This window comes from Colletotrichum siamense (assembly GCF_013390195.1).
Source record: "Colletotrichum siamense strain Cg363 chromosome Unknown KSG_Cg363_contig01, whole genome shotgun sequence".
In the NCBI taxonomy this organism is placed as follows: Eukaryota; Fungi; Ascomycota; class Sordariomycetes; order Glomerellales; family Glomerellaceae; genus Colletotrichum; species Colletotrichum siamense.
The window spans coordinates 2173853-2188423 of record NW_023501014.1 but is presented as its reverse complement, the minus strand read 5'-3'; the positions used below and the strand labels follow the sequence as shown (position 1 = coordinate 2188423).

Genomic DNA, 14571 nt, shown 5'->3' with positions numbered 1-14571 from the left:
TGCACGTGTCGTCATCAAATGTGGGCATCTTTCACACTACGCGATTTGGCTGTTATTGTTCTGGACTCTGGCCTATTGATGGCGTAGGGTTGCATCAGGGTATACTTTTTCAGTAGATACTGCTGAGCGAAGAGGGGTCGCAGAGACACAGCTTTTGTTGATCGTCACACACAAACACACCCAAAAACGCAGAGGACTCTCGCTCTTTCTTTCTCCTTTCCAGCTTGACGGAAATACCATGCACTCAGATAGATAGATATTTTGGAGCTCACAATGCCACTTACGGCGAGATACCCGCCCAAAGCTGTCTTACCCACGGTTTCACCTTGAGCAAGGAGGCGCAATTCGTGGAGAAGCGTGTAACGTGACTTGTAGTGACGGCGAAAGGAGGCGTGTTGGCTCATGTCACCGGCGTTCCCTGCGCCGCTCGCGCCGAGGACGGCGACCCGTTGTCCTGCCGTCTACGGTCCTGTCAGCGTCGTCTTCTCCCTCGACGACTTTTTGAACCCTCTCAAGTTATTCTGCCCACCACAAGGGGCCTAGAACGTCCGGCAAGGTCGGGCCAGTCGGCGCGGGTGGAGCACGGAGTGGATATCAAGGGTGGAGCTGGGGGACTCGCGCCAGGGATTCACGATGCACCTGGCTCCGACCCCTGGATGTTCTCGAACCCGTTCCATCCTTCTGCTGTTGGCATGCGCGGTGCCTATTGGCGAACGTGGGAGGCTTCCGCAAGCAGGATGTGCGGCACGGCAGGAGGAGGAGCAGAAGTTCCTCATCTCATCTGCCCTTCATCCACCGGAGCGCATTTGATGAGCTTATTCTTTTTTTCTCATTAAATTGCACACTGGCTTGCGGTGATTATTTGCCTGCGGCCGAGTCGGACAACTCAGTCGGACTTCATCTCTCAGGCCAGGGGTAGACGCTGTTGCGTGTATCCGTACGCGCGCGACAGGCGGAAAATGAGCTGCTGCAAGGCCAGAGTGATTGGACGAACCGGCGAAACTTTCTGTGATGAGTGTAAATAAGTAATGGGAACGTTTACGTTTCTCCCGCAGTCCTTTCCCGCTCCCGCCTGCTGCCCCCAAAAGGTGGCACGAGCACCCCCCCTAATAGGTTCATCGGATTATTGTCAATATGCGGAAAGAAAGAAGCAAATGGGGGGCCGATCCGGCTGTTTGGGGTAGAGGAAGGAGGCCTATATCGACGTCGGGATATGGCACGCGCTGTGCATGATGTTAAGCAGTCAGAGAGACGGGATGTCGCAGCGCGGGCGGCTTCAGCCCTAGGTCGGTGTCACCACCACCCCTCCTGTCTTTCTCCCCTCCTCCGAATGGGTATTCGAGCTGTCATCGGAGGCAATCCTGTGGGCGCCCGATATTGTTTTTCTGGGACCTTGGTTTTAATGTTTCCCTCTTGTCGACGTTTGTTTGGTGAGCCAATGTCAATCCTCCCCGCCGTAGACCCGTTTCACACCCCCGTCCAATTTAGATGACGATGGAGCCACGCTCTCGCCACGAGCCAGCAGGCATGCCTGGAAACGGCACCACGGCGCCGGGGAGAGACACCCGCAGAGGGCAGAAATTTGCGGCCCTCTAGTCTGTTTGGCAGCGTGTCTGCGTCCTGCTGGTCCGATGGGAAGACGAGGATGAGGCGTGTATGCGTGATGGCGGCGCATGGGGGGAGGGAAAATAACTCGCGCAGCTGCTTTGTAAGTGGCGCCGCAGCGTTGCCCTTCTCCTTAGATCAGGCTGCAGCAGATGGGCTTGCAATGTTAATAAAATAGAGATCCCCCGCTGCTCTCCTCCTGCTGCCGGGAAAGGAGGTGTTGGTCCTGTTAAACCGTTTGTGCGAACCCTTTTGAACCTCTTTCCTCATCCACGCTGGTCTCTGGTCTGGAACTTGTCATTGCCCCTTTCGAGGCTTGCCACTCCTTCACTGCCAACTGCTGTTCTCTCATTGTTCTCTTGCAACGGTTCACCTGGATCTTCATCAGTAGTTCCTCCTCGGTCAGGAACTCGCCGTAACATCCGTCCTTCTTCTTCAAGTCCAAACTTCGACACAATGAAGTATCAAGTTCTTCTCCTGGCCGCCTCGGCCGCCAACATGGCCCTCGCCAAGCCCGTCAAGCCCTGCTCGGCCCGCAGCCGTAGCACCAAGATCATCACTTACACCCAGACGGGAACGAGCGCCCCCATCCAAGCAACTCCCGTCGTCCTGCCGTCCCCCGTCGAGACCCCCGCCGAGTCGTCCGCACCCGCCACAACCCCCGAAGCCTCCCAGGCCCCGGTCGAGGCGGCCGCGAGCTCCTCTACTGCGGCCGCGAGCACCCCCGTGGCCTCCACGACCCCCATCAGCGCCGAGTCCACCTCCGGCGAGTCGACCTTCTACGGCGGCAACACCTCTGGCGGCATGTGCTCCTTCTCCACTTACACCATCCCCTCCGGCCTCTACGGCACCGCCTTCTCCGGCTCAGCCTGGGACTCCGCCGCCAAGTGCGGCGCCTGCGTCAAGGTGACGGGCCCGAACGGTGCCATCACCGCCATGATCGTCGACCAGTGCCCCGAGTGCTCCGAGGGCCAGCTCGACCTGTTCCAGGACGCCTTCGCCAAGATCGGCGACATCTCGGCCGGCAAGATCGCGACGTCGTACGAGTTCGTCGAGTGCGGCATCACGTCCGCCATCAAGCTGCACAACAAGTCGGGCACCTCGTCGCACTGGTTCTCGATGCAGGTCCTCAACCACAACGAGCCCGTCGCCAAGCTCGAGGTCAGCACCGACGGCGGCAGCACCTGGCAGGCGACCACGCGCCAGCAGTACAACTTCTTTGAGAACTCGAGCGGCTTCGGCACCGAGACTGTGGACGTCAAGGTCACGAGCGAGAGCGGGTCGTCGGTGACTGTCAAGGATGTCAGCGTCGCGGCCGACTCCGAGACCACGGCGTCGGGTAACTTCTAAGTTGCGAGCGGTCAGCTGGAGATGAGAATGCGAGTGTGGAGGATATCGGAGATTTGCTCCTGTATCTGACATTCTTTCTTCTGGTATGCTGGCTCATCTCCGACGACTCTGTAAGGGGCCATCGGCCGAGGGCACTGTCTCTCCATTCACTTCTCTTTTCTCTTCTGAAACGCTCATGATGGTTGGCGTTATCTTCTTGTGGAATGACGGGTTAAGGATTATAACGACCTGGGTTTTTGGAAAAAAGGGTCTAGTTCATATGGGAGGCCCAGGAACGGGATGGTCCTGGAAGATAAGCGGGCTGCTTGTGCAAGATCGCAAATCCCCCCTTAGCTCGCGCAACCTTTGCGTGAGTAGTGTAGCAATACTTCGATTCATATGATCTCAATTAAGCCGAAACCTAAAGGCATATTTTCCCTGGTATTAGCGTTGAAATGCCCACAATGCGATTACCTATCGTGGACGTTTAAGAACACCCTTACCCAGGTTCTTGACCGTGATGTCTAGTTGTGCATAATGTATGTTTTGTACGTACTCCCAAACAGGTTGCTGCTATTGCGGCCACACATCAGCTGCGTGGCTCTATCTACATCTAAATGGACATTTTCTTGTGAACTATCAGACCCCCTCGGTGTCTCGTGTCAATGTAGCTACATTTTCTATATAATAGAGAAAACACAAACCATACTAAGGACGAACTGAGGATGATGGGGATGACGGGGACACAGGCGAAATATTCGTTTTCGATATAAGCAGAGCTATATAGACGATGTTCAGCTGCTAAAACCTAGTAGTATCTCTCAGAATTATTTCAGCGGTAGGTCCACAAGGTAGCAAACGAAGCGGTTCGACAAATTTTCAACGTTGCCATGAAGGTCTTAAGTTGAAGTCAAGTACAAATGAAAGCACTTAAAAGGCTTTCTCACATCTAATCATTTTGGTTCGCCTCCCCCTATCACACACGTACACCATGGCCAAAACTTTTCACTCTTTCTCGAAGCTTCCAGCTGAGCTCAGACTATGTATCTGGGAGTTGGCAGTTCGGCCTACGGGTCCCGACCGTCCAGGAGCTCATTTCTTTTCAGTCCAACGAGACGTCAAAACAGGCAAGCGCTTCACGACATTCCCCTCCTTTACACAGAAGTCGAAACCACTCTGGAAGGAGGATAATCCTTCGGCATACTTCTACGACTTTGGCATGTGGACAGCCTGCAAGGAGTCGAGAATGATCGTCACAAAACAAATCGCAAGACGTTACAAAGACCTTCGTTGGGGGAACAGCCGCGCTGTTGCTCACATACGACATGGCCAGGAAGACATAACCTTTGGTCTATTTCCGCGGCAAGATCTCATTTGCATGCAGCTTCCGGATACGAAGAATCTTTATCCACATTATTATAATCCTCTCTCTTATCTTGATATTTATATGAAGTACTCGTATACAGTGATGGCGTCTATCGCGTTCGAGTACGACGAATCCTGGGCTTTTGATCCAGAAAAAGATCAGATTGGTACCATGATGGCCGAGCCGGGTCCTCGGGGGGCTTTTCTCAAACTCCTCGACAGGGCGATTTCGGATGAAGATTTTCAGGTCCATCTTTATCTGATCCAATACGGTGCAAAGTTGAAGCCTGGGGCGCCTAGAAGGGGGACCTTTCACGGGAACGGGTTCAATCTCGAAATCGCAAAAGGTTATGATGTTATGGTTGAAGGTAAGAACGCCATGAGTGCCTGGTCCTTTATGTATATGATTACCAGGGAAGGTGGAGAATTTTGGTATGGAGCGAAAGATAACTGGGATTTTGGTGGTCACGCAACTCCTGGTCCTGGTGATCACGTCGATGTATATGCAGATGACCATATAGACGTGTTGGTATGCGAGAGAGCGTAGAATAAAGATATTCGGCGTCTCTACGTGATACGAGAATGGAGGATTGTTGAATTGTTTCATGTGATAAGAGCAGATTGTAGGAGGTGTCTTATGATTCCAGCTTGATTGTCGTGCCGCATCAATGAGCAAGACAGGGTGCATCAGCAAGTTTGAAAATCATACCAACAAGGATGATGATAAAAGCGGCAACGAGGACGACAACGTCAAGGACGACAGGGAACATTAGCGATGCTTGTTAGCCTAGTCTTTATTCCTGACAGGAGTCTAATAAAATAATTGTCACTTCCTCGGACTCCAGCAAGACTCTGACTACTGGTTTATGACCCTATCATCTTGAGATCATGCGCCATATCATAATGGTGGCGCTGATGCTTGATTGCGAAATGTTGAGGTTTAGCCCAAGGTAGGCCCCTTACATGGAAAAACGGGCAAAGCGAGGGAGACATGACGGCTTGCTCTCTACTTGTGAAAGTGTAACACAAATCGAAGGGTCGCAGTCACTTCAAGAGAATGTTTACTAGGATGCTCCCAAACGCCGTTCAGATTCAGTATAATATTGCGGAGGATGTAAACTGACTAGTGAATGGCACACATACCTTCAATGGTTGTGGACCAAGACATTCCGAGGGGGGCTAAAGTGGCGGTTTGTTTCATCAACAAGGAAAACCATCCAGATCCAGGAATGTTCGAGTCGGTGAAATCGGGGGATCAATCAACCGGCACTGGCACTGTCTTGCTGCGATCGGGCGGCAATTGCGACGGGCTCGGAGGCGTTGGTGGCTGGGCCCTGCCAAGACGGCAGCGATGGATGTCTCAGTCTAAAGGTTGCTTTGATAACGTTCGACAACAGCAACGACCGCTTTTGCCAGATGCAGTTTGGGGTTGCTGAAATCGGCCTGGTCGGTCGACGGTGAGCATGCGCCACTTTGTTGACCTAGCTGCGTTGTCATGTCAAATCTCGAGGCGTAGCAAGTGCTCAAGCCTGCCCGACATTGCGCGGCCATCGGTGATCTGAGTAACGATGAAAAGCTTGCGGGTGTTCCTGTGGCTGCTCTGTATCAGCAAGAGACATTGGCGCAACACTGTAAATTAGCAGTGACGAAGAGCGAGTACAACAAATTCCGGGTGCGCACCACCAACACACCACTGGAAGTCAACCCGTCGAGACCCGTCAGCCGTCGGCCAGTCTTCGGTTTACGATGGTCCGATCGAGAGAAGGATGCGCGGCAAGGATTTGGCAGTTGGGCTTGCTGTGATTCGGCGGAGGGGTTGGCAGTTTGCGCCCGTTGGACAGGGTTGCCCAGGATAAGGTACCGTATCCAGGTTTTGGGGTCATGAAGGCTGCCAGGACCTCGGCCCCGTCCGGCCGCAAGCGCAAAGACAGAGCGCAGTCGGGAGAGAGACAGAGAGAGGGGCACGGGAGGGGTCGCCGCGGTGGGTTGAAATTTCAGAGCTGAAGTCTGCCAGCCTCAGAATTTTGTGGCTGACTAGAATGTGCGTGTCATGAAAGCACAGAGGCTTCGGAGTTTTGATCGTCTGGTGCCTTGCTCAACGCTTGGTTGCCTCTGCTCTGCCTGCGAGTGCGCGTCTCTCGAATGGCGATGCAAACTGTAAGCGGTGCTGGCTTACTGAGCGGATGGCGAGAGCCTGGGATGAGACGACATGCGCCGGGCGGATAATAATAGGATGCCTTGCAGTAGCAGCATGTTGCAGATGCACGTCGTTGTTGGCGCCAATATCTGGCGGGCCACGTTTGGGAGAGCGGAAGCCAGTCGTGTGTGGCGCGGTACAGAGGCACGGCAGAGCGCTTGACGAGATGATGTCGCACGCTGTTACTTTCGTCTAAGAGATGGCCGAATGCCGCGAGTGCAGATCAGCATTGGTTTTGTGGACGTCCAGTTGGTCGGATGGGGATTGGCAGTTGGGATGAGGATGAGGTGCATACAGACAGACGGATACCGTTGACACCTTGCACACAGCTGGACATGGGGAGGAAACATAAAAAAAAAAAAAAAAAAAAAAAACGTTTCTCCAAGCACCAAGCTGGAAAACCGGCTCGCCCAAACCTGAATGGAACCAACCCAACTGGAACTTGGCCTGTTCAGAGCCTCTCCCCCGCTTGCCCTGGAACCGCTATTGCTTCCATTCCCAGTGCAACCCTTCCGGGAGGCCACCCAAGCAAGCTGACCATCCCTGGCGAACAGCTCCATCAGCCAATCCCGCTGGTCTGGCTCGACAGGGGGGCGCTGCCCTGGCGTGCTGTAGACGGCTCCCCGCCCGCCTCAAGTGTCCAGTCAGAGGCGTTTCCTGCTTCTCCCCCAGCTGAACAATTACGTCGTTATCCGCAGCCAAGTCCACGGGCCACATTACCTTTGAGCAGAGCAATTCCCTTTCCTCCACATTGGCTCGAGTGAGGGCGGCGCTATTCTATTTGGGCGAGCTTTTGTGAGACTTGGGTCGGCAGCAGTTCAGGTCAGGTCGGCTTCGAGATGTGGTTTAGCTGTCCACTCTTGTGTGTATGTATGTGGTAGGCAGGTGTTCGCCAAGAAACACAGAGCACTGCGTATCTTAAGTGGAGGTGAGGTACCTGAGGTAGGTAGGTACACTAGGTCCTTTGCTAGCGCTGGACTGAAGCAGCTTCGTCTCGTCCCATCATCTCGTTACACCTTGCACATCGATTGCACCTGTCCTCGCACCTGCACCGCCTTGCTTCCTATCCTGTCGTTTGTGCAGCAGCCGGCTTTTGTGCCAGCCCAGCCCAGCAGCTTCTTCTTCTTCTTCGTCTTCTTCGGCCCCCAATTGCTACCTTGCCAGCAGCTCCCACCTGTGCCGCCTCCACGCCACGGAGACGCCGCTAAGCTAAACCTGACGGGCCCGTAGCGACCCTGACGTATCTGAGCCAAAACTCCATCCAACCTTTGGCCTTTTCCCTTCTCTGCCACCGAACCTCTCGCCTTTTTCTCGCCGTTTACTTTTTAGCTTCCCGCCTTGTTTCTCTTCCACCCTTCTGTTCTAACCTCCACATTCTCACCACTAGTACACCAGACTACTGGCCGACCAGCCACAGTCCGGCCTTGCTGCATTCACTCCCTCCCTCCTTTTCCCTTTCTTCGCAGATCCCATCTATCGTCTCTTTTTAGTCCGAGACCCTCCCGAGACCCTCGTTGCTCTCCTCTACCCTTCTAAAGTTGCTTGTTCTCCATCTTCCCACAAATCCCCAAGCCGACCAGGTCATCGGTCCACGTCATCCACCCGGCACTCGCGATCCCTCTATGTGTCGACACGGAATCACGAGCTGAGTGCCTTGCCAATTGACCGCGACACTGAACACCCAGCTGCGAGAAGCAGCGCCCAGACCTCGCCGACATGGCTTCCACCGAGAAGGAGAAGAACGAGCTCAAGGTCCAGGGTGTCGTTGAGGCTGCCCAGGACCCTGAGAGCAACGTTTCTGCCGACGACGCGCAAAAGAAAATTGTCGAGGAGTCCAAAAAGGCCGGCATCACGGCCTTCACTTTTGATCCCGATGCGAGCCCCGAAGAGAAGCGCGCCCAAGCTGCAGCCGTGAGTCGCGCAACCCTATGTAAACAACCCCGGAGCTTGACTGACTGCTTATGAACAGGCTGTCCCTCCCGGCTTCCACTCCCAACGAACAAAGGGCATCTCAGTCGTCACTGACGTTGCCGATTCGAGCGCTCCCGTAACCGACCTCCCCGAGCCGACCAAAGCTGGCGCCATTGAAGTTGTCAAAGACAAGGACGGCAAGACACTTAATTCGGGCGAACACCCAGAAGGTGTCGAGGAGGAACCCTACACTAGAACTGGCTGGGCTCCTCAGTTTGGCTGGCCCAAGGATGGCGTTCACGATAGCGTGAGTCTCCTGGATCACTCCACCTGGCTCGAGAGTAATATCCCGGACAAATTCTATGGCGACTGGTACCACAATGCTGCCATTATCATCTTTGCCTGTATTTCGTCCTGGCTGGTCGCGGTCTTAGGCGGCGGTTTGGGCTGGGTCTTCATCCTTATGGCGGTATGTTCCACATACTACCGCACCTCCATCCGTCGAGTTCGGCGCAACTTCCGCGATGACATCAACCGAGAGCTGTCCTTGAAGAAGCTCGAGACTGAGGTCGAGTCTCTCGAGTGGATTAACTCGTTCATGGTCAAATTCTGGCCCATCTACCAACCCGTTCTAGCTCAGACCATCATCAACTCGGTTGACCAGGTTCTGAGCTCAGCCACTCCCGCGTTCCTGGACAGCTTGAAGCTCAAGACGTTTACACTGGGATCCAAGCCGCCCCGCATGGAGCACGTCAAGACCTACCCCCAGGCCGGAGATGACACCGTCATCATGGATTGGAAGTTCAGCTTCACACCCAATGACACGGCGGATATGACTTTCAAGCAGATCAAGAACAAGGTCAACCCGAAGGTCGTCCTCGAGATCAGAGTCGGAAAAGCCATGATTAGCAAGGGTCTCGACGTCATTGTCGAAGACATGGCTTTCTCCGGCATCATGCAGCTCAAGATCAAGTTGCAGATTCCTTTCCCTCACGTCGAAAAGGTGGAAATGTGCTTCCTCGAAAAGCCCGTGATTGACTACGTCTGCAAGCCCCTCGGAGGTGAAACGTTCGGATTTGACATCAACTTTATTCCCGGTCTGGAATCCTTCATCCTTGAACAAATCCACGGCAACTTGGCTCCCATGATGTACGCGCCCAACGTCTTCCCTATCGAGGTTGCCAAGATGCTTGCCGGCACTCCGGTCGACCAGGCCATTGGTGTTGTGGCTGTCACGCTCCACGGAGCCCAAGGCCTCAAGAACCCTGACAACTTCTCGGGCTCTCCTGACCCCTACGCTGTTTTGACCTTGAACCGTCGCCAGGCACTTGCCAAGACTAAGCATGTGAAGGATACCTCCAGCCCTCGTTGGAACGAGACCCACTACATCATCATTACCTCCTTCAACGACTCGCTTGATATTCAAATCTTCGACTACAACGATTTCAGAAAGCACAAGGAGCTTGGAGTGGCCTCCTTCCCTCTGGAGAACGTGGAGGAGCTCGCCGTGCATGAGAACGAAAGACTGGAGGTCATTGCCGACGGAAAGGCTCGTGGCTTCGTGTCCTGTGATATCAGGTTCTTCCCTGTCTTGGAGCCTAAGAAGCTGGAAGATGGCACTGTGGAACCCCCGCCTGAGTCCAACACGGGTATCTTGAGGTTCACCGTCGAGCAAGCCAAGGATCTGGACGGCACCAAGAGTCTTGTCGGCCTTCTCAACCCCTACGCAACTCTTCACCTCAACGGCAGAGACATCCACCACACAAAGAAGCTCAAGAGAACGAACAACCCTATCTGGGACAACGGCTCAAAGGAAATGCTCATCACGGACCGGAAGAATGCCAAGCTTGGTGTTACGATCAAGGATGACCGTGATCTCACTGGCGATCAAGTCCTCGGCAAGTACCAGATCAAACTCGAGGATATGATGGAGTGTATGGAGAAGGGTCAAGAATGGTTCCACCTGTCCGGCGTTCAGACCGGTCGCGTCAAGATGATGGCACAGTGGAAGCCTGTTGCACTGTCTGGTATTGTTGGTGGTACCGGCGGCTATGTCACCCCGGTAGGTGTCATGCGCTTTCACTTCAAGCACGCTCATGACCTCCGGAACTTCGAGACCCTCGGCAAGTCTGACCCGTACGTGCGAGTACTTCTGTCCGGCATTGAAAAGGCGCGCACGGTTACTCACAAGAACACTCTTGACCCCGAGTTCGATGAGGTTCTCTACGTCCCAGTCCACTCTGCTCGCGAGAGACTGACTGTCGAGGTCATGGACTCCGAGAAAATGGGCAAGGATCGCAGTCTGGGTCTCGTCGAGGTCTTTGCCGGCGACTACATCTCACAGGCGGAGAATGGAGAATACAATGTGCATGACCAGAAGAAGATCATTCAGGGAGGCCTGCAACTTCATGGCAAGGGTATTGCGAAGGGTGTTTTGACTTACAACGTGGCATTCTATCCCTGCCTAAACGTCGCTGACCCCGAGGATGAGGAGGAAGAGCACGCAGAACCATCGGCTGAGAAGGCTTTGGAAGGCGCAACTCGTTCTGCCGAAGCTGGCAAATTCAGCTCACTCGAGCAGAAGAAAGCCGACGAGAAGAGGCACAGCGGAGCGGAGCTTGAGCCAAGCCCGCCCAAGACCCCGGTTACACCGGTTTCGCCAACGATGCCCAGAAAGTCCAAGGACGAGAGCGGACCCCCCAAGATTCGACTCTCTCCTCAGGAGCTGCTCAAGTACGAGTCTGGTCTTCTGATCTTCAAGCTGATGGAGGCCGAGATGCCGGAGCACAACACGCACTTGGAGGTTTGGGTTGACGACATGGCTTTCCCGTCATACACATCGTCAGCAGCAAAGCACAAGAAGCACACTTTCGAGGAGATTGGCGACTGTTTCATTCGAGAGCTTGACTTCTCTCGCTTGACGCTCAAGGTGCGAGAGAAGGGGGACAAGATTGAGGGTAGCGAGAAGGACAAGGACCACACAATGGCGAAGCTTCAGGGCAACACCTTGGATACGCTGAAGCAGTGTCTCGTAAGTCGTCGGTCATGTTTTGCTAAGAATGAAGGACTAACCGAACATCAGAACAACCCCACAACACTCAAGTTGAAGGACAAGGAGAATCGCCCAAGCAGCGTCAAGGTCAGCCTGAAGTACATCCCTGTCAAGATGCAGCTCGACCCGAGTGAGAGTATCAACAACATGGGAACGCTTCGTGTGGACGTACTCGACGCCCAGGATCTCCCTTCGGCAGACTCTAACGGAAAGAGTGACCCTTACTGCAAGTTCGAGCTCAATGGCGAGGACGTGTACAAGACGAAGGTCCAGAAGAAGACGTTGCATCCCGCCTGGAACGAGTTCTTCGAGGTTCCCGTACCATCAAGGACGGCTGCCAAGTTCAAGGTCACGGTGTGGGATTACGATTTCGCTGACAAGCCGGATTTCCTTGGAGCTGCCGACATCAATCTCGAACAGCTCGACCCGTTCAGGCCGAGCGAGAGCCGCTTGATACTTGACGGCAAGTCGGGCACAGTGAGATTGAGGATGCTTTTCCGGCCGTCGTACGTAACTCGAACACGACAGGGCACATCCACCTTCTCCGGAACGTTCGCAGCTCCTGGCAGAATTGTCACCGGTGTTGTGGGAGCGCCCATCAAGGTTGGTGGTGTAGTTGGACACGGTGTTGGCAAGGGCGCTTCTTTCCTCAAACGCGGGTTGTTCTCCAAGAAGGATGACGACTCCGATGGCCCCTCGTCAAGCTTCAGCGAGATCCCGACCATTGTCGAGAATGGCAGTCCGCCTGTTCCGACTCCTGGACTCGGTCTCAAGAGAGCAACTGGCTTTTCCACGTCTGATGGCAGCGACTCCACAGACACGCGACCCGGAACCTCTTCCAACGGCAACGGTTCGACTCTAGGTGGCCACAACCGCACCAAGAGCAACGGTGCGGCCTCCGTTCATAGCCTCAACCCTGGATCCCCGGGCTCTGGGAGTGCCACTTTCACCGTGGTTGCTGCCAAGGGCTTCCCGCCTTCAGCTGACTTGTACGTCGTCATCAACCAGTTGGCACCCAAACCGAAGGTCATTGGAAAAACCAAGCACCACAAGGATGCCACAGGCTTTGTCAGGTACAACGAGACTTTTAAGAGCACTTGCACTGCCGACACTCAATTCAAGATTGAGGCCAAGGGCGAGCACAAGTTCAGTAGCGATGACGACTTGGGTGAGGCTCTCTACTTCGTCGATGAGAGTGGCGCGGAGGCCGAAAAGGAGATCAAGGTCGGCAGCGGATCAGTTATCATCAAGAGCAACTTCATCCCTTCCGCCGAATCTCTGGAGCCTGGAAGCCCCAAGTCAATCGTTCGCCGCAGCTTCATGGGCAAGAGAGAAAGCCGAAGCAGAGAAGGAACACCGACGTGATTGCACCTTCGGACCTTACTTTCTACAAATGTTTCTCCTGAATTTCTAGCAGTTCTTTCCTTTTAAAATCAAAAGCTCCTGGTCGCTTTCAGATACCTCCACGCCGTTGGGTGGCTAGTTTCATCCACTGATGGAATCTCTTTTTATTGTCTTGATTTTGAGGGTATGGAGTCGGAGGTCAAAGGAGGATGGGTGGGAGGATGGCGAATACGGCAGACAGAATATTGCAGAGATTTTTGCAGTTGCACTTGCCGGCAGAGTACTTCCTTAGCTGCGCTGTAATTAATGACATTCAAATGTGCAAAATCACATCCATGTTGATACATCAATTACGTGTGGTTGCATGCCGTTGGAGAGAGGTTCGTTTACTCTTCATGTTAGATATGGTATTATGTAATCAGAGCTGTGCACGGACGACATGTACCTGCAGTAAGGGCCAATCTGCATCAGGCAACAAGGCATCAGTTAGCTACGCAGTTTCCCTGCTGAAGCTGTCCGTGACGCGAGCATGGAGCTGCCTGAGCTGGCTCCCCGAGTTAACCACAAAGAGCGCCCCATCGTCCATTCCAACGCCCGACCTCACCTCAACCCTTCCACAACCACCGCTCACCTACCGACGAGAATCGACGATTCCGACACACACAACTACCAATTCAACGAAATTTGTCCAATCCGCCTTACCATATCTTCGAGATGGACAGCCTCGTGGCCAAGTACAGCCGCCCGGCGTACGAGCAGCACAACACCTTCCGGGACGATGAGCAGGAGGACCTCGAGCTCATGGGCGAGGCCCCGCCCTTGTCTCTGAAATTTGCTATGCCTCCCGTCGCACATGTGAGTTGATTTCTTCAAGGCCGATATGGATGTTGGAAGGGAAGCAGTACTGACATCCCCGCCCCCTCATCACAGCCCTCCTCCTGGCTCCGCGCAGCAACAGATGACCGCGCCAACCCCGACTGCCCCATCAAGATCGCCCACGGAACGACAACGCTTGCCTTCCGCTTCCAGGGCGGAATTATCGTCGCCACCGATTCCCGTGCCACCGCCGGTAACTGGATCGCCTCGCAAACGGTCAAGAAGGTTATCGAGATCAACAGCGTTCTGTTGGGCACGATGGCCGGCGGTGCCGCCGATTGCCAGTACTGGCTCGCCTGGCTCGGCATGCAATGCCGTCTCCACGAGCTTCGTCACAAGCGCCGCATTTCCGTCGCTGCCGCCTCCAAGATTCTCGCCAACCTCGTCTACTCATACAAGGGTATGGGTCTCAGCATGGGAACCATGTGTGCTGGTGTCACCAAGGAGGAAGGCCCCGCGCTCTACTACGTCGACTCAGACGGCACTCGTCTGGCCGGCAACCTCTTCTGCGTTGGCAGTGGTCAGACCTTCGCCTACGGTGTCCTGGATGCCGAGTACCGTTACGACCTGACGGACCAGGAGGCTCTGGAGCTCGGAAGCCGCAGTATCCTGGCCGCCACCCACCGTGACGCCTACTCTGGTGGTTTCATCAACCTCTACCATGTCAAGGAGGAGGGCTGGGTCAAGCACGGCTTCAACGACACGAATCCCATCTTCTGGAAGACGAAGCTGGAGAAGGGCGAGTTCACCAACGTCACGGCCGACTTGGATTAGGAAAGGGCGCGAGCAATTGATGATGCTGTTACGAAGAACCCCGGGCACCCCTGACAATTACACTCGGTATTTGCGTTGCCAGAAGAACGGCAAGTTAGAGGGTAAGCTTCCAAGGAAG

At 54.4% G+C, this 14571-nt stretch overlaps 4 protein-coding genes across 4 annotated transcripts; all 4 read left to right on the top strand.

The window, feature by feature from the left end:
• Nucleotides 1-2061: 2061 nt before the first annotated feature.
• yoaJ-0 (Expansin-YoaJ) lies at nucleotides 2062-2955 on the top strand (the record flags this gene model as incomplete). Its single annotated transcript, XM_036632387.1, has 1 exon — nucleotides 2062-2955. The coding sequence occupies one exon, from the start codon at nucleotides 2062-2064 to the stop codon at nucleotides 2953-2955; it is 894 nt and encodes a 297-aa protein (XP_036501993.1).
• Nucleotides 2956-3925: 970 nt separating this feature from the next.
• Nucleotides 3926-4846, top strand: CGCS363_v000537 (uncharacterized protein; the record flags this gene model as incomplete). Its single annotated transcript, XM_036632386.1, has 1 exon — nucleotides 3926-4846. The coding sequence occupies one exon, from the start codon at nucleotides 3926-3928 to the stop codon at nucleotides 4844-4846; it is 921 nt and encodes a 306-aa protein (XP_036501990.1).
• A 3366-nt stretch (nucleotides 4847-8212) lies between these two features.
• Nucleotides 8213-12824, top strand: CGCS363_v000536 (Uncharacterized protein; the record flags this gene model as incomplete). Its single annotated transcript, XM_036632385.1, has 4 exons — nucleotides 8213-8407; nucleotides 8466-11438; nucleotides 11490-11936; nucleotides 11988-12824. The coding sequence occupies 4 exons, from the start codon at nucleotides 8213-8215 to the stop codon at nucleotides 12822-12824; spliced, it is 4452 nt and encodes a 1483-aa protein (XP_036501989.1).
• A 693-nt stretch (nucleotides 12825-13517) lies between these two features.
• PRE2 (Proteasome subunit beta type-5) lies at nucleotides 13518-14453 on the top strand (the record flags this gene model as incomplete). The annotated part of the gene is made up of 2 exons (XM_036632384.1): nucleotides 13518-13658; nucleotides 13734-14453. The coding sequence occupies 2 exons, from the start codon at nucleotides 13518-13520 to the stop codon at nucleotides 14451-14453; spliced, it is 861 nt and encodes a 286-aa protein (XP_036501992.1).
• Between the last annotated feature and the right edge of the window lie 118 nt (nucleotides 14454-14571).